This window comes from Ochotona princeps, chromosome 4 (genome assembly GCF_030435755.1).
Source record: "Ochotona princeps isolate mOchPri1 chromosome 4, mOchPri1.hap1, whole genome shotgun sequence".
Classification (NCBI taxonomy): domain Eukaryota; kingdom Metazoa; phylum Chordata; class Mammalia; order Lagomorpha; family Ochotonidae; genus Ochotona; species Ochotona princeps.
Window position 1 is genome coordinate 36,439,385 of NC_080835.1, and position 26,454 is coordinate 36,465,838.

Genomic DNA, 26,454 nt, shown 5'->3' on the forward strand with positions numbered 1-26,454 from the left:
CATTCCAATAAAAAAACAATAATAATAAAAATAAAAAAGTCTCCAATGGATAACTGCATATTTTTTTTTTCCTTTCACTAGTAAAGATATTGAGACACAAAAGACTTAAGGAATTCTCAAGTCAGAGTTAACCTCATACCTTGACAATCTATTTAGGTGATCATGTTCCTAACTGCATACTATGTTTCTTTTATTATTAAACAATGAACCTTGATACAGTTTAGGACTCCTTAGAATATTTTATCTGTAATTTATTTTACGAATTCCTTATCATTTTAAATAAATATCTAGGATGTTTCCAATATATTATTATTATTACTTAAAATTTTATCATTTAAAATTATTATATCTACCCTTGGACATGATATATGAACTCATACCCATTATTCTATTTGAAAATTCCTAAGAGTGCTTGATGAAAGATTATAAACAATTTTAAGGTTTTACCTGGACAGTTATTCTCAACTTACATCAAAAAGTCAAGTTTCTCCCATTCATATAGCTAGTAAGTAGTGGAGATTAGCAAACTTCAGGTTTCCTAACAATAGCACATTGAGAAGCAGAAAGCATGACTTTCTTAGGGGAATCTGGGAAATCTACAGAGAACTAAACGAATATCTTTAGTAGGACAAGTAGGATGTCCTTTTCACTGGGTTTCAGACCTGCTTATGTAAAAAGACATGTGCACAAGGATACAGTAAGTTTCATTCCTTCCAGGAAGGCCCAGCGTTAGAACTCCACATTCTGAGCTTCATTCCAGAATCTTCTTGGTCAAGATGCATCGTCAATGCCTACTCTGAATCCCTGTTTTTAACCAGATGAATTGCTCCCCATAATTACATGACACAACTTGAAAGTCTATTTGTTGTTATCACGCAGAGAGAAATAAAAATGGCTTGAGGCAACTTTCCAAATGTTTGAGACACTGACAAGGTGATATCTGGCAGGATCAAGGACAGGGATGTAAGATAAGTCCCAAAAGCTTGGAGAATTGAGCGTTTTGTTAGCAATTAATGCCTACATTGAGAAATTAGAAAGGCGTTAAATAAATAATCTAATAATGCAAAGCAAGGCTCCAGAAAAATTTTTAAAAATCCCAAATTTGTAGGAGAAAATAAACAAAACTGAAACAAAATACAAAAGATCAGTGAAACAAACAACTGGTTCCTTTCAGTGAAATAAGCCAATCCCAAGAGGAAAATAACATTTGTTCTCTGTGATATGAGGCAACCTTCATGCAAAATACATCAATAGACACATAGGTAAGCATGCACATATATATAGTCTCTTAGAGGAACTATGAGAGCATATGTATGCATATATATATGGAATCACATGAGATTCTGAATAGCAAAAGCAATCATAACCATTCAAAGTTTAGCTGCGAACATCACAAGATACAATAAAAGACAGTTACAAACCATACAGCTTGATACTAGCACTTCTTTCTGTAGTAAAGAAAGTGAATTGAATCTTAAGCTCTGTTTATCCATCATATATTTAAAAAAAAGAGGAAAGTGGGTTGGAAGAATGGGAGAAATGAAGAGACCACTGAGCAAGGACAAGGCTTTCCAGCTGCAGCTAAAGATGAATGAAGGAGCTCAGTAAAAGTGGGTTTGCACTCCTGTCAGTGCCTCTGTTCTGCTACTTTTCACTGCTGGAAATATTCAGGACAGGAATATCTGCAACCAAATTCACATTTACTTGATTTTATGGAATACTGAAAGCACACCTGAATCCATCCTTTTACTGGATGGGTGAAGGGTGGCGGGTTTAGCAGGTAGGTAGTAAGAAACCTCCAAGTTCCATATATTCCCTTCTTAATTTGCCCCACAAAAGCCTTGTTCACACTTTTCTGGGAACTTGCACACAAAAAGTAGCCACGTAAATAATGGAAGCTGCCGAATACTGAGCACACATCCTGTGCCAGACATCCTGAAAGCACACACTGCAAACTGGAAGAGCTATCTTTTCATTTGTCCTTTTTCCTGACTTTCCTCCCCCACAGTCCTGCAGCCCACTACATGCAGGAAGAAGCATTCTCTGTTATAAAACTCTTACAGACCACACTGATTCCTAAAATCTCCCCCTAGGAATACAGTTTGCACAACAATGGAATGAAGGCAAAACAGATCAACATAGGGTCAGAATTTTGTTTCTTACCATTATTTTTACCTGGTAATGGACAACATATTTGGGGCAAATTTTGCCCTCTATCTACATATGTCTAATTCCTTGGGCATAGGAAAGATAATGAAATAAATTATCCTGAAAGATGCTATTTCTCTTTAGCAAAGGTTGAAGACCCAAGTAACTGAGAAAAATGAACTCTTTTTTTACAACATCTATAAAAAAGCCCATTTGTGTTCTTTCAGATACTTAAGAAAGCCATTTCTTCTTAAACAATAATTTAAATTTACTGTATCAAAACTATAAAATTCAGAAATGGAACACAGAAAATAACAAGAACCCAAATTAAACTGTTTGATTAATATTGTTAATTTTTTGTTATTTATTGACAACCTGAGTATTTTTATTAAGTACTTATTATGTGTTCAGTAACCATGGAAACAATGAGAGTTTCAATAGCCATGCGAGTTTGTTGAAAGTTAGTTACCTTAAGTGAATACATTTCTGAATCAATTATGTGAAAAATTCAAGGTCTGCTTTTCCCCAAAGTCATTTCATACTAGACTAAGACAGAAGGTATATCATAAGTAAACTTGCCTCATTTTCACAGCCTGATTCACCAGACTCTGGTTTTGGATACCTGATACTTATAGAATTATTTTTAGCAATTTATAATTCATACAATATATGAGGAAGAAGATGTGGCATAATTAGCTAACGTGCTTTTTCTGATGCAACTACCAATTCTAACATATAACCCAGCCAAATTCTCACTAAAAGGCAATGTATCCATCAGCATTTTCACAAACATATTTTTCTATAAATTTTTATAATTTTAGAGTAATAAAAATTATGATAGATGTTACGTTTAAATATTGTGGTCACTGGCAGTGCTTGGTGCATATGTTCTGATTCTCTTGGGTCAAAAGAACTCCAAGAATCTTTTTGTTTTTATTTTTCATTGAAAGGATCTAGTATTTTATCTATTTTTTTTTTTACAGATTTCATTCTTATTGGAAAGACAGATCAGATTTATGGAGAAAAGGAAAGGAAAAGATGAAGATCTTCCATCTACTGGTTCATTTCCCAAATGGCAATAATAGCCAGAGCTGAGTCAATTTGATGCCAGGTACTTCTGGGTCTCTCACATGAATTTAGGGTCTCTACTATTTTCTGCCGTATTATGACAATAGTATAGTCCTTCAGCAATTGTCACAAGTCCACATTCTGTTATTTAAGTGTATCATGGCACTGTAGATATACACAATGGCAGAAAATCTAGTATCCTACTGTAAACTCCTCCTTTTTTCTGAGCATAGAGATGCATACTACAATGCATCTTCAATTCCTGGTATGCTAGTCTCCATTATACAGTTGTCCTAGGTGAACATATGTATGTATATGTTTATACATATGTTTGTTTTGTATTTTGCATGGAGTTAGCCTTAGAAAGAAAATATGATATTTGTCCTTTTGGGATTGGATTTTTTCATCAAGTATAATGGTCTCTAGTTGGGACCATTTTGCTGCAAATGGCATTTCATTATTTTAATGGCTGAGTATTAGTCTATTTAGTAAATGCACCACCATTTCTTTATCCATTCCTTTTTTGACAGGCATCTGATTATAACCATGTCTTTGCTACTGTGCACTGTGTTGCTATTAATATAGCATCACAGGTCATATTTTCATTTGCAGATTTTTATTGTCTTTGCATATACAGCCAGGAGTGAGATATCTGGGAAATATGGTAGATCAATTTTCAATTGTCTTAGCACTATCCATACTGAATTCCATAGTGGTTGTTCTAGCCTACTCTCAGCAATAGTGGAATAGGGTACCTTTCTTCCCACATCTGTGCCAGCAGGTCTTGCTAGATTTCTGAATGTAGGCCAATCTCACTGGAGTTAGATGGAACCTCAATGCATGTTTTAAATTTTATATATTTGTATATTTTGCTAATTGCTAGGGAATCTGAGCACTTTTTTTCATATGAAGATAAGTTGGTTGCCACTGTCTGCTCACTTCTGGGGTTTCTACTCTGTCCCAATGTTCTTTCTGTACCATTACCAGCCTGTTTGGATTACCTATGCCCAGTAATGCATCTTGAGGTCTGGAATTTTTCATTCCTCGGGTATAATTTTCATTCTTCAGGATAGGTTTAGCTATTTGTCATCACTTCTCTTTCCAGATCAATTTTTGCATCCTCTTTTTTATTTCTGAGAAGAATGTTGTTGGGACTTTGACTGTGATTGCACTGCATCTGTTACTTTCAGCAATGTGGGCATTTTCATGATGTTGGTTCTACCTATGCAGAAACATGATACATTTCTTCATCTTCTAATATGTTCTTTGAACATTTTAAAAATTTTCATCATAGAGGTCTTCCATATTTTCAGTAGCGTTAATTTAGTTCCAAGATAGTTATGGTTCTTCTGTTGTTTTAAAGGGGACTGTACTTACACATGCTATTTCAGCCATGGAGTTGTTCGTATATACAAGGGCCATCGATTTGTGTTCATCGATTTTCTACCCTGCTATCCTGCCAAGCTCTATTATGAGTTCCAATAGTCTTTTTTTTAATTTAGTCTTTTGGTTCTCCCAAGTATAGATTCATGTGGTCTGCAAACAGGAACTATTTTAATTACTCATTTTTATTTGTATCCTTTTAATTTAAATTTCTTGTGGCATGGTTTTAAAGAGGACTTTCAATACTATGATAAATAGCAGCGTTAAAAGTGGAAATCCGTGTCTAGTTCCAGATCTTCGTGGAAAAGTTTCCAGTCTCTCTGTTCAGTATTAGGTTGGTGTTGGGTTTTTCATATATTGCTTTTATTGTGTTGTAGAATATTCCTTCTATGCCTATCCTGCTTGTGGTTTAGCATGAAAGAGCTAGTCTAATAAAAAAAAATCCATGTATTTTTCTTCAGAAACACATGCAGTATTTGTGTTGCAAACTGTGTAAGATGCAGTATAATTTTTACCCTCAGTTTTTTATCTGTAGGAATTATTCTAGCAAGGCTTTAGTTTTTCACTTATAAAATGACAGTAACGACATCTACGACTTTTGGTTCTTAGTGTTAAAATACTGATTTATGCATCCTGACAAATAATTATTTCATATCATTAGTTGTTGCATCCATCATCATTGATGTTATCTTCCTTATACTGTCACCATTAGTTCCTATATATTAAATATAAATTAATATAAATATAAATATATATACATATGGCAGTTCTGGAAGAAATTTTGAGAATCATTTAGATGATTTTTCATTTGATAAAATTAATTAAAATTAAATGCATTGTAATAGGGCTTATATTTTAAGTTACCATCACTTTTTTTTTTTTTTTTTTTTTTTGCTGTTGGTTGCTGTTGGAAGACTTCTTCAACTCCATGTTTTAATTTTTTCTATGCTCACTCAGAGGCAGAAAATGGCACTTGTACATGCTTTTTTTAAAGGTCAAATCAATTAACTAAATCTGATAAATGATTTCATTTGTGGATAAAACCATAAAACATATGAATAATACTACATTATTCACCAGTATCTCTATGGACTAGCTCATGGCATGTTTTTAAATAGTTCATGCTGCCTTATAAATATACAATTAGTGCAATGTAACATTTGATCAGGACAGGGACTTGCTTTTAAATGTACTTCTAAGTTCAGCAACTGTGAATGTGAATAGGAAGAAACAAGAGGATTTTTTTTTAGATATTTAGTACCAAAGAAGTACACTCTCCCTTTTTCTTAATAATAGCAACTATGGCTACAGGATCCTATTCCTCTTTACCTATGCTATGATATGAGAAGTACCCAGTATGCTATAAAGGATTGAAAAAAAGCACATGCATTGATTTTAGCTTAATAAAACACAATTGGAAAGAAAAAAACTGTCACATAGTAAAACCCCATGCTTGAATTTACATTTACTTTGGCACTGAACAGCAACTTTCACTTGAACATAAATAGGAATACTTTCTCCTGGATGTCAACACATAGTGCTAAGATACATTGCATTTATTGCAAACAAAAAGGTGTATACAGCGGTTTCTTGCTAATACTAATTATTTTATTTTATCAGGCCCATGAATGATAATGTTCCTAATAAACCAGTATGAGAATAAATAGCAAGCATGACAATAAACCTGCTGCAAGTTATTTAATGTGCTTTAACACAAGGAGTATGTGCTTCTAATTTAGATACAGTTGACACAGCAGTTATTATAACTTCAATAGTGAAGTGTGGTGCTATCCAATAGATGATAAGTGGGGCAGGTCAGTTCATCAGACTTTATCTCTAATTAGCAACGCACACTGCAAACCGCAGCAAAGACTTGACCTTGCTGAATAAGATGAATTGAAAGGAGGGCAAATGAAGCTTTATTTTCAGAGGGAGGAGATCTATTATGCAATAATTAAAAGGTATCCACATTGGCAAAGTCACTCCCAGCACAGCATAATGTATCATATCTATACTCATTCCAAAAGCTCCCATTCTTTCTGACTCAACCTCCCCAAACACAGGCTGCATTACCTTTCTCACAGCGACTTCCTGTGTACCCGGATGGACAGACACACTTGTTAGGAGCGATGCAGGTTCCCCCATATCTGCAGCCCTCTTCACAGAATGCTGGAGAACGAAAGAAAGATTACAAGATAAATATCTTGTAATAAGGGAATCCACAGAAAACTGCATGTGTATTGAAATAGTTCTTTGCTGCATGGTCAATACACTGTTTCATATGTTACATCTAACTAATATCCTTTGGATATTTAAGCATTTCCATGATTTTGGCAATAAACGTAAGGCCTTGTTCTTATGAACCAGTACTTATCACACACCAAATTATTCCTTTTGGGGAAACTCATCAATGAGGAAATGCTCATTTAAATGACATGGCCTTTCTTAAGACTTCAGACAAGAATGGAAAAGTTATCCTGCCTCCATCTCGGCTCTCTGTGGCTGTCCTTCCCAGACAGGGCTAGTTCTCACATCACATAGCTCCATCACCTTTCCATTCCACCACAGTACTAACCAACAACGCATACTTGCATATGACTGATTGCTATTTCCTATCAGCATGGGACTGTAGAATCAGAAAGGACAAAAAGCTCATCACTACAGATGAGTCGCAGTATCTGTTCACAAAGTAGATGCTCAAAATCATTTACTTTGTTGGACAGTAAAACCTTCACTCTAGCAACTTGTAACACTTCCATCTAGGATAATTTAATGCTAAATTTTGTTCAATAACCAACAATTTAATGTGCTAATGAACAAAATTACATATTTTCTCAGTAATTTAGATGATTATAATGGTTAAGTACAAATTTCTTTTATTCAGATTAGAGTTAGGTGAGCAATTGTTTTAAATTTATTTGCACATAGAAAATGTCACCATGGGAAAATGTCACTGTCAAATTTTTGTGAACATCTCTTAATTAATATGTTTTGAAATTATAAAACCAACACAACGTGTTTTATAACTGAATGCACATTCAAATATGTAGAATCTGTCAAAATATTGTTGTTCCTCACCTCATTTACTATCCTTTACATGACATAATATTCTACAGTTTCAACAGTTAATTCCCTGCTCCTGTCCTTCTATCACAGGACAGTGTATATCTTTGGAACTCATGTACCTCCTACTATTTGGAAAATTTTAGAAGGGTCAACCTATATTTTTTAAAAAATAGAGAAGATCTGCTTTAGTACTGTCATCACAAGACCCAATATATGTATAAAGATAAGGATAGAAAAATACATAGAAATCTCCTCCAAATCATTCTTTTAGTCTCTGTTGATTACCACTCAAAAAGATATTTAAAATGTTATTTTGTATTGAACTTAAAAACAGAATGACATATTTTTGTAAGTGACAAATGAGAGGATGCTTGTAAGAGAAACAGACATGTCACACTAAAAGAGAGCTTAGAAAACACACAGCATTAGCTTGGCTTTTTAGTGCACACTGGAAACAATTAGATCTCACAGACCTGCATGGAGACCTGGTGCTATCAGAAGAAATCAGGAACAATGTGAGTTTTTCTCTGAATTTCTCATAGAACTTCAAAATATATTGTCTGCATCCTAAAGGTTGTCAATGGAGTATTTAATATCATGACAAATTACACTTGCTCAACTATAAACCCACTATTTTAAAGGAAGTGCTAATTTTTGAATACTGATCATTAATATTAGTTAACTATTGGCCAAATCAAGTCAAGATAACAGATACTCAGTACATTTTCCCCTGAGCTTATGCAGTTTGGTTGCTAAAATCTCTGTGGTCTAAATCCTTGCCCTATGTCCCATCATTTCACTCCTTTATGCCCCAGTTTTTTTCAGGGGAAAAACAACAGTGATAATAATACTAATAACCATGCCATAAGGTTTAAAGTAAACGATCAACACAAAACACCCAGCAAATGATGGACAAATGAAATATGCCCAAGAACAAAACACATTGTCTTGTTTGTTTGTTTTTTTGCCAGAACTTTCATTTCTAGGTAACAAGTAGCATTGTGAGCCAGTTTCTGCTCTAAATGATATTAACTTAGCAGTGAGTAAGAAAAGATCCCAGTGCTACAGAATTTATTCTTTAGTGAATATGGTCAAACTGTCCCTCCTTCTATTACTCGCTGCCTTTTGCAACACTGCATGATTTGCGATACAGAACTTTAAATCAGGGCCCAGCACAGTGGCCTAATGGCTAAAGTCTTGCAAGTGTCGGGATTCCATATGGGTGCTGGTTCTAATCCTGGCAGCCCCACTTCCCATCCAACTCTCTGCTTGGGGCTTGGGAAAGCATTCAAGAACGTCCCAAAGCCTTGGGAACCTGCACCCACATGGGAAACCTGGATAGGCTCCTGGTTCAGACTGACAAAGTCCGGCCAGACTTTGGACGGAAGATCTTCCTCTCTGTATATTTACTTTCTAAAAAAAAAAAAAAAAAGAACATGGAACTGTATCTCCTCTGCATACTTAGACAAACACAGCCACTACAGTATAGTATTAATATGATACTTGCCAACCACTTACCAGATTCTAAAACATGGCACAAATACCTTATAGACATGTAATGAATTTTAAACCTGCATCTGTCATTAAAGTCCCATTTAATATCAACTTACCACCATGGAGCAGTGACCACGGATTTGATCAACTATAAAATGGTATGCTTTCGTGGTCAAAAGGAATCTTTTCATTATGCCAGGAAATAAAATCATGAAATTCAAAGTCAAGGGAATTTTAGCCCAGAGGAACAGCAGCTGTTATCTTTTAAAGACAAAGTACAGTATGTGCAATAGAACTCTAGCATGAAGGGGGACAAAATGAAAACACTGGCTTGTAGATGCTAGGTTTCCAGTGTCAATCTGACTGCCTCATGCTCAATTTGATAAAAATAAGTTTTCACTAATAAAAAGTAATAGCCCTTCACATTCTGAACACATCTCGTGATCTTCACAGTTCTCCTGTCGTGTATGTGGTTTCCAGGGACACCATTCAACCTTCACAAAATAGGTAAATATAAGGGTTTCTGCATCATCTGTGATAAGAAAACCCTTCTCCTCCTTTCTGATTTCCTTGAGGAACATTTTCATTAAGCCCATTTCTGACCCCTCTCTGCTCACTTTGCTCGATCATTCCTATGGTTATTTCTTTTATTGCTAGGTTTGATAAGACATGTGAATGTACTTTTAAAAATCTGTGGAAATGAAACTAACAGATAAGTATAAATTGGTACACAAAAACTGAAATTTGTGCATACAAAGGTACTTCAAAATTTGATGAAAATGTGTATTATGAAAAAAAAAACTATTCATGGCTTTCACAAGTATTTTTTGCACTAAGAATAATTGTATCATGCTAACTTCTTAGGTGGGGGAAAATAGAAGATGAAATTAAAAGGCATATGACATGGGAATGATAGGCAGTTGTCACATTTTTCTTCTTTATTTTGGGAAATGCATTCTTAAGTAATGAATTAACACAATTAATGCTATCAACTTATTTAAATAAATAAAAACTGATTGTCATGAGCACTGGTTACCCGACAGCATTAACCAAGGATTATAATTAATTAGATTATGTGCACTGGAAATCCACAGGGAAGAGAATCATTTAAATCTGATCATGTTCAGCAAAATACCAAGGCCATTCTGTTTCTGTCTTGAAAGTGATCTGTCTCTAGATAAGACCAGTTCACCTTGTCTCCTTGATGATCCTTCCTACCCTTGAACCTTATGGGTAAGTTGGCTTTATTCACTGTTTGTCACCTAGTTTGGTTTGCAGACCTAAACTCATGTTCTCCAACTCCGGCTGTCAATAATGAAGGCTGACTTCACCACCTCCATGTTAGAGTTTAGCATATTGCTCACTTGCTCAGACATGATATTTACCAAATGCTCCCTCTGAACACTTTTGTTGTCACTGGGAGAGAGGGGGAACTGGCACTGACTTATACTTGGTGAGTACAAGCCAAAAATGTTGCTGAACTTCTACAACATACGGGGCAGCTCTGTGTAACGAAGAATCATTTCTTTCAAAATCTCACTAGTGATGTGGTCCAGCTGTAGGAAACTAGATATGATAATAATGCATTTACAAATGCCATTTTCCATATGAAAAGCAAAGTAGAAAATATTTACTATCCAGTCATTTACAGAAAATCCCTGTTAAAGTGATGAGATGTACATAGGGTCGTGAAAAAGACAAAACAATCAATTTTCCTTTTTTTTTGGCCAAAAATATGCTTCTCTAACCACATTGAGAGACTGTTAAGGACCTCTGTACAATATTTGGCCACTCTTTATTATTCTTCTTCATCATATATAACTGAGGTAAAAACAAATACTTAGTTATAGGCCAAATTCATTATATAAGATAAAGGAAATGTTTTGAGGAGATAATCTTGGACAGAAGTTAACTAAATCATTCAAATACAGATCAACATTTGGCCATGTCATATCCATTTAGCACAAAAATTATCAAGCATCTGTACTACATGCTAGAAACTCTAATAATATATGATACCTGTTTTTTGATGTTACCGGGCATTTGGCTCTGTCTAAAGACATTTTTAGTTTTCACAACTAAGTGAATACTACTGATGTGTTTCCTGCTGAGCAGAGGTTATGGATGCTCCTCAACATACTATATAATTCACCTGACAACCTCATACAAATTCATTCAACATTCTCAAAGTAGGGAACAGGCATCCAGTCCTTCATTTAGCCATTTGAAAAGACTTATTGACCATTTCTACACTAGGAATTACTCTGAGATCCTGGGCTCCAGCAATGTACAAAACAAAGATAATGTTTAAAAAAGATAATAGTATTACAGTTTATGGCTTATATTCTGATGAAAGGGAAATATACAAAACAATGAAAACAAATGTGTTAGATGGCAGCAAGCAATATGGAAAAGATCAATCAGAGCAGAGCAGAAAAACGTGAGCGAGGAAGGTTGTAATTAAATATGGTGATCATTTAATAGTGATCACTGAGAAACTATCATTTGAGTAAACACCCAAGAGGAGATTAAATCATGTCATTTTCAAATGAAAGAATGCTATAGTCAAAGCCCAGAGCAACTGTAAAGTTCCTGAGGGATGTGGTATACATAGCTCATAGTTCCTTACAGACCAGTGCTATGCTGCCTGTACCAGCCCAAGAGAAAAAGGAAATTACACACACACACACACACACACACATTTTTTTAAAAGGATATTTTCTGGCTAAAACATGAAGAGCCACTCCACAGATAAATAGATATCTGGGAAAAATCAAGAATAAACAACCAGAAAGAGGTCTAGGTTGTACAAGTCTGGGAGAAGGAACAAAACACATTCAAACGCATAGATATATAGAGTGCAAATGAGTTGAACCCACAGTGGCTGATGATAACCTGCATAGAAGGGGCATAGAATCTGCAACTGGCATTTTATAAATCCAAGGATTGTGTCCTTTAGAGATCCTACACCTGAGGTTTAATACTTAACACAATGGTGCTGAGAGTAGATTTAAGCCCTGGTTGGTTCCTAAAAGACTCCGGGTTTGTGAATGGATTAATACTATTGTCCTACTAGTAACAGAGTATCAGCCTCTGATCATCTATTTTTCACCCGTGAGTCTTGCTTATAAGTTGTGACACAGTACAAAGGTCTTGACCAGACGCTGGCACCATGACCTTGTCTTATTGTATCCTCTGAAACTCTAAGAAAACCGATTGGTCTTCTTTTTATAAATTTTTAGGCTGTTTTATATTTCAGAAAAGCACAAACAAGATTAATTCAGAGCAATTTTAAGCTACCTTTTTAAACCAGGTACTCATTGGTTTTATGAAGAATTCGAAACTACTACTCTGGTTAGCTTTCCAATAGGTAGACACAATAAAGATGTTGCATTTTAAAGCTTTTATGAGTGTAAAATCTATGAAGCATAGAAATGGGTGAATCATATAAATGAAAGAGCAACTAAAGTGAAATTCACTGAAACCTTGAGAATGTGGAACGTTCAGCCCTAATTTTGTGCTTCATCATTCATGCCTTCCCCAAAATACCCAGTAACATAGACAACTCTTTCATATAGCTTATAGATTAGCTGAGAAGTGAAGAGACTGATTGGAACCAGAAGTCAGGATTCTAGCCCTGGATCAACTCCTCATTAGCTGAATTTTTTTAAAAAAAATTGCCTAATCTCCTTGGGTATCAAGTTCCTAACAGATATAATTAGAATGATAAGAAAAAAAATCAATGCCTAACTGACAATAACAGGGTTAAACTAGATCATGTAAAACATTTAATACAGAGTGTTTTAACTGTGATAAATAATATAAGTGTTTAATAAAAGTTAGCTCTTAAAGCCATTTGTTTCTTTTTCTCTAGAATGATTCAGAATGCAGACTTTTCTTCCAAAGTATCAAAACTCTTCAGCTGCCTTTGACTAAACAGTGCACAAATAACTGTTAAAATTTTAGAGTTGCTCAGTATTAAAATCAACAGGAAAGAAAATGATAAGGAATTATAACATAAACCTACGACAATGACTAAAATAAAGGTCACATTCATATTTCAAAAAGCAAAATTTATAAAATTACTTCAGACCTGTCTACAACAAAGACTAAGGTAACATGAAGTTCCATCTTCTCAGTAAAAACCCTAAAAGCAACTGACATGTGTTCAACATTTACACCAGCACTGAGTACTGGGAATCTGAGAATGCTATAGTTGAAAAGCACGTGAGGGTAGCGTCCTCGGTGAGAGGACCACCAGGCTTCCTGCTGCACTGCCATTTGGAACCAACACTGACATTACCCCTGAAGGTCACAGCCTTGAGACTCTTTTAAGAAATAAACTCCAGCAAACTCTCCCGGGTAAAATCATTCTTCAATTTTATATAACCACACAGAATTAGACAATTAAATCTTGAATGAAATAGGAATCCAAGATTCAGCAACAGGATCTGCGTAACTTGCGTGGATCAGGGTTTTTGAGGAAGCTTTTTCATTTCACATCTCCGTCTAAAAACCTCAAATTTCCTGGATTTGTAAAGCATTTTATACTTCAGTATAAAGGGGATTTGAAACAAGTTTTTTTTAAAAGCCATTTGTATTTATATCTTATTTGTGTAGGTAGTTAAGCAAAGAAGACAAGTAAAATGGCTTGTCCCCAAAAAAGTTCCTTATGAAGTCAAGACTGGGAAATTCAAGACTCTGGGATCCTGCGCATGGCATCAGAAATGGCAACGGTTGGATTGAAAAGTAATGCCACTGTCGCTGCATGGGAGAAAACTTCGTTGAGAGTATTAAACAGTTTGGAGAGAATAAGTAAAATAAGCAAAGATAGGAAGGAAGGAAGGCAGGGAGGGAGCAGGGAGGGAGGGAGGGAGGAAGGAAGAAGGAAAGAAGGAAAGGAGGGAGGAGGGTAGAGAAAGAATATAGGAAAGATAAAGAATCACTTCATCCTAATATTATATTCTTTCACAGACGTAACACAGAAAAGGCCCAGACTTCTAGTTGGCATGTTCCTGGACAGCATGAGCACAAATGTTTTCTCCTGTTTCTAGCTATGAAACATAAGGCTTATGTAGAAATCCCTGTACATCTTATGTTACTATCACGCAAATGAGAAATTAAAATGGTATCTTCTATCTGTGGTGGTTGTGAAGAATAATATTACTGTGGATTGACTGTTCAATTCTAATTGTTGAAGAAGCCTTAATTACTATTGACCACAACTTTGTTATTTATACATTTTTGCCTATGTGGAGACACCCATCTGGAGGGGAAAAAATGCATTTCTGTGGGGAACTAAAGTTAAATGAAACCCTAACTTTTGGATGTCTGGCAGTCATTTGACATTCACTGAAAATTCAACATTCAATGTATCATTTTAAAGTCCCACGTCTGAAGGTCCTAACCAATGGATCTAGGATTAGAATCATTAATTATCATGCTGTATGATATGAAAAATTCCAAGGAGTTACACTGCCTGTGAAAATAAAAAACATCTATTTGATCTGTTTTTGGCTGCTTTCCAAGTCAAAATCCTGGGTCCTCTTAGGTGAGCACATCTGATTGATGGTTGCTCTCATGCCGGCCAAACTGCCACATTTGAAACCTTCTCCAATGCCCAGAAATCTCCTTTTCTAGATGTCTGGTTACATTTCATCTACAAAATAGTGTTAGTGTTAGTTTTGAAAGGTTTTGGCTCAAATCCCACAAAACCTATGATTAGCTTGTAGGAGACACAATAGAGGTGAAAAAGTACAGAAAGGAATAGTCACCTTCTCTGATTCTCAGTCTACCCTCTTCCTCAAGTTGGAACAAAGCATAGAGGATGAGACAGATGTGAGCAAGGGACACAGTGCCTGGTACAAAATATCTCCCCTGAGATGTGTTCCTGATCACTTTTCACCAGTAGCAACTGCATTTATATACATATATAGCAACTGCATTTATACAAACTTGCCAATTTGTCTTACATTCAAATTTTTTGTTGTTGTTGACATGATACTGACTGTGAAGGTACCAGGCAAAATACCTTGAGTATTATCTGCTGAGGATTCTATACAGGTTTTCATGATATCTCTTTTTCTACCTATCTGAGAAGTTGTTACAAACTGTCAGCTGGAAAAGAATCAACCAATAGAAAGATCTTTAACACACCCTTCCATATGTACAATGTCCTAATAATGTTGAATCCGGTAAAAGAAAAAATACAAAGTGCCAGGTCAGAGGGACAAAAACAAGCAACATATCACAGACCCAGCAAGTACTGACAGAGTATTTAGGAGAGATCTACAGATTCTCGTCGAATCAATTTATTTCTTTTATAGCACTCTTGGTTAACATTATTTTCTTTTCCATTTATTTGGAAAACTAACTTCATACACTGTGTCAAGGGTTCTCTTAGTTATCTAGCTATATTTCACTGATCAAGTAACATACCATCCCCGTATCATACTGCCTTTTTTTAGTAGACAGAAAATACATAAGCATAGAAAACTCAAAAACCCAGATGAAAATAAGTGCTATGGGGGGGGGTGCTAAATGAGGGTGAGGAACATCTGAAGTATTGCAGGAGAGCTTGCCATTCATGTGGGATAGCTAATAAAGTGACATTTGAGCAAAAAGATAAAGAAAGAAGGGGGCCTGGCCAGGCTGATACACACATAATGAGAATTTGGGACAAAGGAAATAGCAGTGCTTAAAGTTATTAACGAGGGATTATATCTAGCATGTCCTACATTTTCTAGGAGGCTAAATGAGTTAGGGACTGAATCATGAGTAATGGTAGATGAAAACTCGTGGAATCAGTTCAAGCAGGATTTGGGGGACATTTAAGTATTTCAGGGTGTTACTCTATGTGCAATGAATAGTTATTAGAAGGTTTTGTACTAACGAGTGACATAACATCTTTTAGATTAAAATAGGATCTCTCTTACTGTTGTGCTGAGGAAAACAAACCATTGACTAGGACAAACAAATGAAGCAATTAGAAAGATAGTATAGATATCCATGTAAGAAATTGATGGTAGCATAATAGATACAGAAGTATAAGAGAAGTAAAGTGATCTTCCAATTATCTATTTTGTATAGGAATATATTGAGCAGGTACACTGCATGGTAGAGGAAAGATCATTATCTGGTGTGGACAAAGTTGGGTAAGCAGCATATTTGTGTTGGGTAAGCAGCATATTTGCGTCCTACAAAGTGAGGATGCATGGAGTTATGTTAATGGCAATAAAATGGATTGCATGTTATATAGACCTTGAGTCCCTTCTTCCATTTGTAAATTGGGCAAACTACATGATTTCCAATATCAAATGGTCCCTAAAATGAGAAGTATGCCTACACTGTTGACTCTCTCTCCACCCCAGGTGCTAATCTAGCGTAAATATCTCTATTCGTTTTCCAGGACCAGACTACTATAATAAATGTAACTTCATACTAATTTTCTACCAGTCTGAAATCGAGGGGTTGAATGAGTTGATTCATTTGGGAGTTGTAGGGAGAATCTTTGCTGTGCATCTCTGTGAGCTTTCTGTGGCTGATAGAAATTCATTCCCTGACTCATAGCTTCTTAATTTTAATTTTTGCCTTGATCTTCATATGTTCCTGACCAAGGTGTCCTTGTCTGCTTCAAACAAGAAGATGCCAGCAATTCTATCTTCTAGTGTGATGCCAGTAATTTCAGTTAGGAACCAAGTCCATTACATAATTACCTCAAGATCCTAAATGACATCTGCAGAAATCCTATTTCCAAATAAAATTACAATCACAATCACATAAGTGAAATCACACATATTTTATGAATTCGCTATTCAGCTTACTAAAGAGCCTCTTTAAAATGTCTCCAGATACCCTTTGATGCATTTCATGTGTCATTTAACTACAATGCCCTATAATTGTCTTCTTAATGATATGTTTGACCTAAAACAGTTCAAAAGCTGTACTTCTGACACAGATCATATGGTTCATTGTTCTGTCTCTAGAGCCATGCACATAATACACAATCAATCAATCCTTGTTTAATCAATTGACAGCAAATAACACAGCAGGCTTAAAAATCTAATGGAAGAGTTACCTCAGCCTCATCTTGCAGTTTAAACTTGATCCTATTATCATGAGAAACACAAAGGCATATTGCCTTTTATATATGGCATGTCCTCTATTTATTTTTCAAAAGAATAAGCAAAATAATACACCTATACATTGGGCAGTGGATAAAAAAATTAACTACAAATACAAAGGCATTAAAACCTCCCTAATTTTAAATATTAAGTATTTTCCAAGCAGTTAGAAGTCTAGCACGAGTCAAATGTCACATTGTATATAACTTGTGTGTACAAATATTATGTGTCAGTCAACACAAGTTCAACTATAAATGAATTTAACAGCACCACAAGCCTCCAAAAATGTGAGAAACGTATTTTTAAAAAGAAATATTCCTCAGTAATGAAATCACTTCTTTCTTTCATTGCCAGTTCTTAGTGCTACCATCTTCTGTGTTCTGCTTTCCAAAATTAGAATCAGGAAACTCCAACATCCACAATGATTCTACATCCAATAATTTTCTCAAATTAGAACAAAGTGAACTGATAATTACTACTAGAAGAGCTGGAAACTCCAGACGTACTTGGCAGGAAATAAACTGAAGAAAGAGATGGAGAGAATGTTAAAGTCACAGAAGCCACAGAAGCAATGTCAAAGATTGAAGCAGGGATTTGAAGATTACTCACATTTCTAAACATGAAGATGATAAAAAAAAAAAACTGGAGAAGCAAAATGTGATACACTCTCTCAGAGTACGAGCCTTCTGAGCTTATAGTAGAAGACTAACAGGAATGATTGTTCTATTGCCTACCTGATTTATAAAATCTATTGAATATTCTGTAATAGCAAGTAAAAAATAAGTCTTACTTAGACAGCTGTGTTGTGAATGGTACTGATTACAACCTATGTAGATTTTAAAATGCTTATTTGTTTTTATTGGAAAGGCAGATATACAGAGAGAAGGAGAGACAGAGAGAACTATCTTCCAACTACTGATTCTCTGCCCAGTGGCCTAAATAGCCAGAGTTGAGCTGATACAAGGCCAGGAGCCAGGAGCTTCTTCCAGGTCTGCCATATGGGTGCAGGGTCCCAAGGCTTTGGGCCATTTATCCTGTTTTTTCAGGACACAAGCAGGGAACTAGATGGGAAGTGAAGCAGCTGGGACTTGAACTGGTGCCCACATAGGATCCTGGCATGTGCAAGGCAAGGAATTTGCCATGGAACCAGTGCACCAGGCCCAATTTTAAAATATCTAAAAAAATTAAATGAATTCCTGTTGGCTATCTTACAATGGGGACTTAATTCTGACATAAAAATCTTTGGGGGAGCAAGGTATATACAGACCAAGGAAAGCTTTGCTGGGCCAACAGTTCTTCCCCTTTAAAATCAGGAATGTGTCACTCCATTCTCTTCTGGCCTATAGAATTTCCTCTGAGAAGTCTCCTGTGAGTCTGTTTCAGGTTCCACTATATTTTATTTGATTTTTTATGTGCGTACTTAATAATCTTTCCCTTATGTTCAACTGAAGAGAGTTTGATTATCAAAATCGATACACAAATCATTGTAGCATGAATCATGGAAATGTCCATAACATAATTCCAATGAAATTTTCCTAACAGTATCTCTTATATTTTTTCAGTATATTTTTTCTCATGATACTAAAAGCAAAATCATCCTCTGTAACACTTCATACTATTTCACATGATCCTCTAGCTTTTAATTTGTTTCCTTACCTATAAATTCCTCATTGAAAGATTTATTTCTAGAAAGACGTCTCCAGGCGCAAGCCAATTAAGTTGTATCCTACTGCTTTCTACCTCAATTCATTGCTAACATCACAACCTTTACAAAATTCGTAATGGGACACACTCTGTGCTATAGCACACTAAGCCAATGTTTGGGATACTTATATCCCACATTAGAGTGTTAGTTTGAGTCACAGTTATTTCACACTTGAGATTCAGATTCCTGATAATGCACCCAGAAGACAGCAGGTATTAGCCCAAATGCTTGGGTTCTTGCTGTCTATAGGATGATCGAGATGAGGGCTCTGCTTTGGAGTTTCAGTGTAGACCAAAACCAGCTGTTTCAGGTACTTGGCACTGAACCAATAAACTGAAAACCTCTCTTTCTCTTTATCTTCCTCTTCCTTTCTGTAAGTTTGCATTTCTGATAAACAACTAAATGTTTACAAAATAACATTATATTTTCCCGATAGTACATTAAAGATCTTAACACTGCCTACCTCTTTTAATCCTATCCCAGAATATTACAAGATAAGTGTTGCTATACTTTGAAATAAGGATGAGAAGCATAAAGATAAATACTTTGTAAAAGTTACATGACTCATGACTGGAAGGGAATCTGTAATACGGTACTAAAATTATTGGTTTATAGGTAACATCAACATACAAGTTTACAGAAGAGTAAGAACCCTAAAATTCTCATTTGTGTGTCTTTATATGTACACCGCAGGCTTGGTACACAAAATGAGAAAAAATTAGGTAACTGGTTAGTGTATGCTGAATATTCAACAAAAGAATAAAAAGGACATTATTTTTCTGGTTCATATGTCTTACTTTTATATTCATGTTGGATTCAAATTCTTTATTCTATTGAAATAAAACTAAAATGTGAGGAATATAATATCCATATTTCTTTTTAACTTACTTCATTTTGTTCTACAATAGAGTTCCATAGGTTCTGTGGCCAGCCGTGCCCTCGCCCAAGCTGCCTCCCCTCTAATACCATATTTCTATTTCATAATGCTATCTCAATGATTTTATCTAAGGGAAATAACTGTATTCTACATATAAAAAATTTCAGGGCCTGGCGGCGTGGCCTAGTGGTTAAAGCCCTCGCCTTGAACACACCAGGATCCCATATGGGCGCCGGTTCTAATCCCGGCAGCTCCACTTCCCATCCAGCTCCCTGCTTGTGGCCTGGGAAAGCAGTCGAGGACGGCCCAAAGCTTTGGGACACTGCACCCGCGTGGGAGACCCGGAAGTGGTTCCAGGTTCCTGGCTTCGGATTGGCACAGCACCAACCGTTGCGGTCACTTGGAGAGTGATCGTCGGATGGAAGATCTTCCTCTCTGTCTCTCCTCTCTGTATATCTGACTTTGTAATAAAAATAAATAAATCTTTTAAAAAAAAGAATTTCAGAAGGCATTTCAATCGAAGTTATACAACAGTATTTCATTCTGCCTTTGAACTCCCAGGCTCATCAGGTTATTAAGACACTTGTTGCTCAGCCATATCCTTTTTGGACCTAAGTTTGAACTTTGTCTTCCTCTCTCTTTCTAGCTCTTAAGACAGGCAACCTTTCCATGAACCAATTACTCCGAGTCAAACGTAGGAACATTTTCTGCATGCAACATGGTCAATTTGCCCCCTAACCATTGCCAGTATAAAGTGTAAAGTGCTTGTTAATTACTTTCTTCTCAGGCGTCTAGATCTCTGCCTCAAGAAACATGTAATTAGCACAGCTTCAGACTTTCCAGAAGATAGGCCAGATAGAAACACTTTGATAAAAATAAAGACTCCAAGTCTAAGTTTATACTTGTCTCTAATTCCATTACAAGTTACAAGATTTTAGGTAAAGTGATAGCTCTGTAAATGTTTTCATATGGTTTTACTCTTCAAGCAACCTAAGACCTTTATCATCTTAGGGCCTTCAGATCATATGTTTACTTTATTGATAGCACCATTATTAGAATGGCCTGCAGCTTCACTTCATTCTGATCATCATTCGAAGCTTATCTGCTCAGAAATAACTTCCATGGTCTATATTTTCTTAAATGGCTACACTATCACTTTTTATGTCTCTACACTGATTTGTCATTTTTAGCAGCATTTTTCCCCCAGATATCATAGTGTCAGCATGCACAGCAACACTTGGAAGATAGAGTTAACATACACAAAACACTCAACTTTTCACCAATGCCCAAGCTAAGCATTTTATACCCAGTGGACATTTAATCATCATTACTAGCTTCACAGTTGATTTTTCTTATTGGATACTAAACTCGAGACAAAGCAGCCGAAACACATAGAGGATAAATGATTTTCCTTTCCTTCAACCACATAATAAATGGCATGCAGGTATTTCAAGAAGGCTAAAAAGGAGTTTCACTGGTGAATAGAGTGTAAGATACTTTAATAGAGGTAACACTGGTATAGTCATTTCACTGTGTGCTGTGAGCATTTTGCAGTTCTGCCTCTGCATTAGATGCTCTCTTTCAATAGGTATAATATGTGAAAACTATTTAGGTAGGTCCCTCTTTTAAAAAAAGATTTATTTATTTTTATTGGAAAATCAGATACACAGAGAGAAGGAAAGACAGAGAGGAAAATCTTCAGTCCAATGATTCACTGGCCAAGTGGCTGCAATGGCTGGAGTTGCACCAATCCGAAGCCAGGAGCCAGGAGCTTCTTTTAGGCATCCCACACAGTTCCGTGTCCCAAGGCTTTCGGCATTCCTCCACTGCTTTCCCAGGCCACAAGCAAGGAGCCAGATGGGAAGTGGGGCTGCCAAGTCCAGAACCGGCTTCCATATGGGATCCTGACGTGATCAAGGCGAAGACTTTAGCCACTAGGCTATCACACTGGGTCCCAGGTAGTCCCTCTTTTCCCCTATTTTCAGTCACATGACTTGAACTGCAATGGCTAATTCAACTAATTATAAGTAATACTAATATATAAAAGAAAATGGCGTGAAGCATTTTCATGTCAGTGGAAATTCATAGTGGATACAAGATTGGAACTACTAGTGGTTATCTTTTCAATTATTGGAGAGAAACTGTCTAATACAGAAAAGTTTAGAATAAAAAACTGAAAAGAGAATTTTCCATACATAAAACCTCAAGTCTGACTGTGTCTGTAATGTCCCTGAACTTTTAATTACAGGAGTTTAAAACAAACAAACAAACAAACCTCTTCCTTTGCCTAATCTGTTTTCAGTTAGATTCACATTAATCTCAATTGAAATATTTTTTAATAATCTGGCAAAAAGTAAAACCATTTAATGGGAATTGCAAATAATTTAGAAGTGCTGTTACCTAAATTGTTAAGGAACAAAAACCTCCACCTAGAGACAACTTTGGTGGTCGAAATAGACTCTGAGGACAACTAGGAGAAAGCTGATCTACAAATGTCAATCCTTCTAGTTGCTGGTAGTTCAGACCTTACTAGTAAGGATGTAGGTCATAAAAAGGCCATGGTTACATTGAAGAGACCACTCTAGAACATGAAGCACTCATTTGGGAGATGGTATCTTCTATCTTTAGGAAGATAATTTTGGAGCAGTCTGAAAAGTCATGAAGCCTTGCTATTGTAGGCTACATAGTAGAAAGGCAGGATTCAGGAGTGTGAAACATAGTTACTTGGAAGGAAACCAGAAATGATGCCTTGAAGGCATGTGCTTGAGCCCCCATGTCTCTCCCACACCATACACCAATGAGGTGAAGTGCCAAGTCAGTTAGTACAACTGGAGGAAATGGCTCTTGCCTTGTCAAACTCACAGTTTGCCAGAGATTCAGCTAAAACATGGGAACAAATACTTTGGAAATGACAAAATTCTGTGAAAATTGCAATTATTTTTAATGTTGTCAGGAAATTACATATGGAATGTGATTTCTGACACTCACTTTGTGTGACACCTGTACCCTCAGGCTTTTAGCAGCACTGTTCCCAATAGTTGAATTAGGAAATCAACCAAGATGCCAATCATCAAGATGAATGAATAAAGAAAATTTAAGATGGGGTGAGAAAGAGACAGAGAAAGAGAGAGACTCTTCAGCCATTAAAAATCAAAGGCTGGGCCCATCACAGTAGCCTAGAGACTGAAGTCCTTGCCTTGCACCCACTAGGATCTCATATGGGTGCTGGTTCTGGTCCTGCCAGCCTGATTCCCATCCAGCTCCCTGCTTATGGCCTGGGAAAGCAGTGAAGCATGGCCCAAAGCTTAGGGACTGTGCCTGGGTGGCAGACCCAGAAGAGTCTCCTGGCTCCTGGCTTTGGATCAGCACAGCTCCGGCCATTACAGCCACTTGGGGAGTGAATCATTGGACTGAAGAGAGAAAGATTCCTCTCTGTCTCTAAATCTCTCTTGATAAGTATTTGACTTTCCAATAAAAACATAATACAATAAAATACATCTTTTAAAAAAAGACTATTTGTCCTCATTATGTATTATCAAAAAAAATATTAAAGGCTACTCCACTCATACATAAGTAGGATGGGGGGGTGGCTAATGACTGGTAAGAGCCTAGCACCCACTGGCATGGGTGAGATCTGGGTCTGGGAGTTGTTCTGGAGGAGGAACTGTGGAAACTCTGCTCACGGGCTATTGCTTCAGATTGTGAGCATGTGATTCATGCCTGCGTGTTGGTTAGACCAGGCAGGGGAGCTCCACCTGTCTGAATGTGTGTGGGGTGGTTTTGCAAGGGTGTGAACCAGGCAGGGTCAGGCCAACCTTACCTCACTGGCAAGTGCAGCAGCCAGGTTGGGATGCAGGACATGTCTTGTTAGGCTATCACTCCTGCTGGTTTGCATGGGTCAGCAACGGAAGCAGCACACTTGGCAGAACTAAGCTCTAGCACTCACTAGGGAGAGTTCAGACTTGGGGCTGGCATGGACAGGCCAGGCTGCAGTATCTGATAACAAAGGTTGAGACAAGCATGGGCAATACAGAGCTGGATCAGAGCAGCTACTGGCATGCACAAGATCTGGGGCTGGGAACAGGCTTTGTTGGGGAGCTTAAGGGACACCCTGGCTAGGTTGTGGTTCTGATGAGTGAGTGTGACAGCTGGAACGGGGGTGGTGGTCTGGGCTGGACACAACTGCGGTATCCCTCAGCATGGGCGTAGACAGAGCATGAAGCATGCCTGACTGGGCTAGACTCCAGCATCCACTGATGATCATGAAAGCCACAGTGGGTATAGGAAAGGCTGGGTGGGCTAGGTATCTACTCCCACTTAGCCACATGAGAGCTGCATCAGGGTATGGACTAGGTGTGGCTGCGCTATAACACTCAGTAGTAAGAACTGGATTGGGTATGGGCCAGTTGGGTAAGGCTGCTATTCCTGCAAGAACAGGAGATGGACTAAGTCAGTCTGAACCAAGGACCCAACTGTGTGTGAGATCTCTCCATTGAGAGGAGACCCAAGAGAGGGGCTTGAGAAACTCCTTTGTCAGGGCACAGTCCCTAAAGGTGAGCACCAGAACCAAAGCTAGTAGCAGCCCAGACCAGACCAGGTTGCTTTCCTGCCGGCATACATGTGGCCCGGATATGGGGCCAGGCCAGGTTGGACCAGTTCATAACTCACTAGGTAGTTCTGAGAAACAGAATGGGGTGAAGGACAGGCTGGGTCTGGCCGCATTACCAGTCAGTTCACATTAAGGCTGGGACTAGGGGTTGATTGTACCAGGTTGGGTAGCAGCTCCAACCAACGTGAGTTGGAATGGGGGCAGACATGGCTAGCCCAAGCTACAGTACCCACTGGTAAATGCCAAGGTGAGACAGGCTACGCCACACTGGGCTACAACATGCATCAGCACAGGCAAGACTGGGACAGGGAGTTAAGCCTGGTAAGGGAGTAGTGGGAACTCCACTGCTAAGTCACCACTCATGTTACGAGCATGAGAGCTGGAACTGAAGGCAGACCAGGCTGGGCAGGGCTACAACACCTATTGGCCTACATGTGAACTGGGTTAGGGGGAAAGCCAGGCTGGGGTAGCTGATTGTATCTACTGGTACAGGCATGAGCCAAAATAAAGGCAGGTAGACAGGACTTTGCCACAGCAACAGATGGCAAGTGCTGGGACTAGGGATAAGTCAGGTTGAGCTAGACCATAGGACCACATGGAGAGCACAAAATCTGTGGTGAGGAGTGGGACCAGTGAGGAGGTTGTGGGCTCCTCTCTAATGGGCTGCAACTCCCACTGGTGAGCATGAGAATCCGGACTGGGTGTGGCCTGGCTGGACAAGCAGTGGCACCCACTGGTATGAATATGGGCTGGAGGGTGGAATCATTCTGATGGAGTTAGACTACAATGTCCAATGATGTATACAAGATCTCAATGGGATGCAGAGCAGACTGGACCAATCCACTGTACATGCTTGCAGGCACTGGGACCAGAGTTGGGGGGTGTTGTTCAGTGGGGATTATTGGAGGTTGCTCTTATTGTGCTGCAACTTCCATTATGGTACACGAGGACAAGCATGCATTAGGCAAGGCTAGGCTAAACAGCATCTCCCACTGGTTTGCTGAAGATGGAGGGCAGAACAAACTGATCAACTACACTAGTGAAATTTGACAGAAAATTTCCGGGCCAGTGGAGACTCAGAGTCGGACTATGACAGCCAACAGACCTCGGAAGGATTGTCTCTTCCTTGGAGTGGAGCTATCAGCAGCATCTCAGAACTATGGAAACCACATGAGCAGAACCCTCAGAAAATGGGGCCCCTGGGATGACATCAGGAGGTAGTTCCCCATGCCCAGGGTAATGCAGCAGTTGGCAGGCTGGATGTGGTTTCTCTTCTTGTATCCCCCTCTCCCCATATACAAGAAGAAGAAAAAGAAAATGTGTAAACAATGGTCTCACCCTGATCCTCAACTCTTCCAATCCCGATCAATTATGTAAACACTATCACTACTGAAAAAAAAAAAGCTACCATTTGTAGCAAAATAACACAACTGGAGGACATGATGTTAAGTGAAATGTGCATAGCACTGAAAGATAAATGCTGCATATTTCATTTATTTGTGGAAGCTAAAATTTTAAAAATGAAAAAGAAATACATGTGCAATAATATTGCTACAATTATAGTTTTGTTAATGTTTGTTTCATATCTTTGTTAAACCACTGAGTAAGGATTTTATAGCCAAAAAAAAGAATCAGGTTTGAATTTTACTAACAAACTGTGACTAGGCAAGTCGGCAAAATCCACACCGTAAAACAGAAAAATCAGTGCTCTTGATGTTACCTGACTCATGGAAGAAATACAGAGCAAATGAAATATCTGATTTTGAATTTCATGTCTTTCCAATACTATTATTTCTCACTGCATTCTTTTTTGCTATCAACTATCCCATCATTGCCAACAGAAGTTATTTATGTCATATATATAAAGGATGTATGTATATGGGTTTCTGAACAAAGAAAACACAGAACACATTCATTCTTTAGACCAGCTGAATGTAATTCAGTGAGTTCGCAAGAGTTTACTGCATGGGTTTATAAAATC

At 37.5% G+C, this 26,454-nt stretch overlaps 1 protein-coding gene across 1 annotated transcript in view; it reads right to left on the reverse strand.

Moving 5' to 3' along the window:
- Positions 1-26,454, reverse strand: part of NELL1 (neural EGFL like 1) — an 860,846-nt gene that overhangs the window by 208,293 nt on the left and 626,099 nt on the right. Inside the window, exon 15 of the mRNA XM_058663250.1 lies at positions 6,673-6,768. Within this exon, the coding sequence (XP_058519233.1) occupies positions 6,673-6,768 (96 nt within the window). The remainder of the gene's footprint in view (positions 1-6,672; positions 6,769-26,454) is intronic.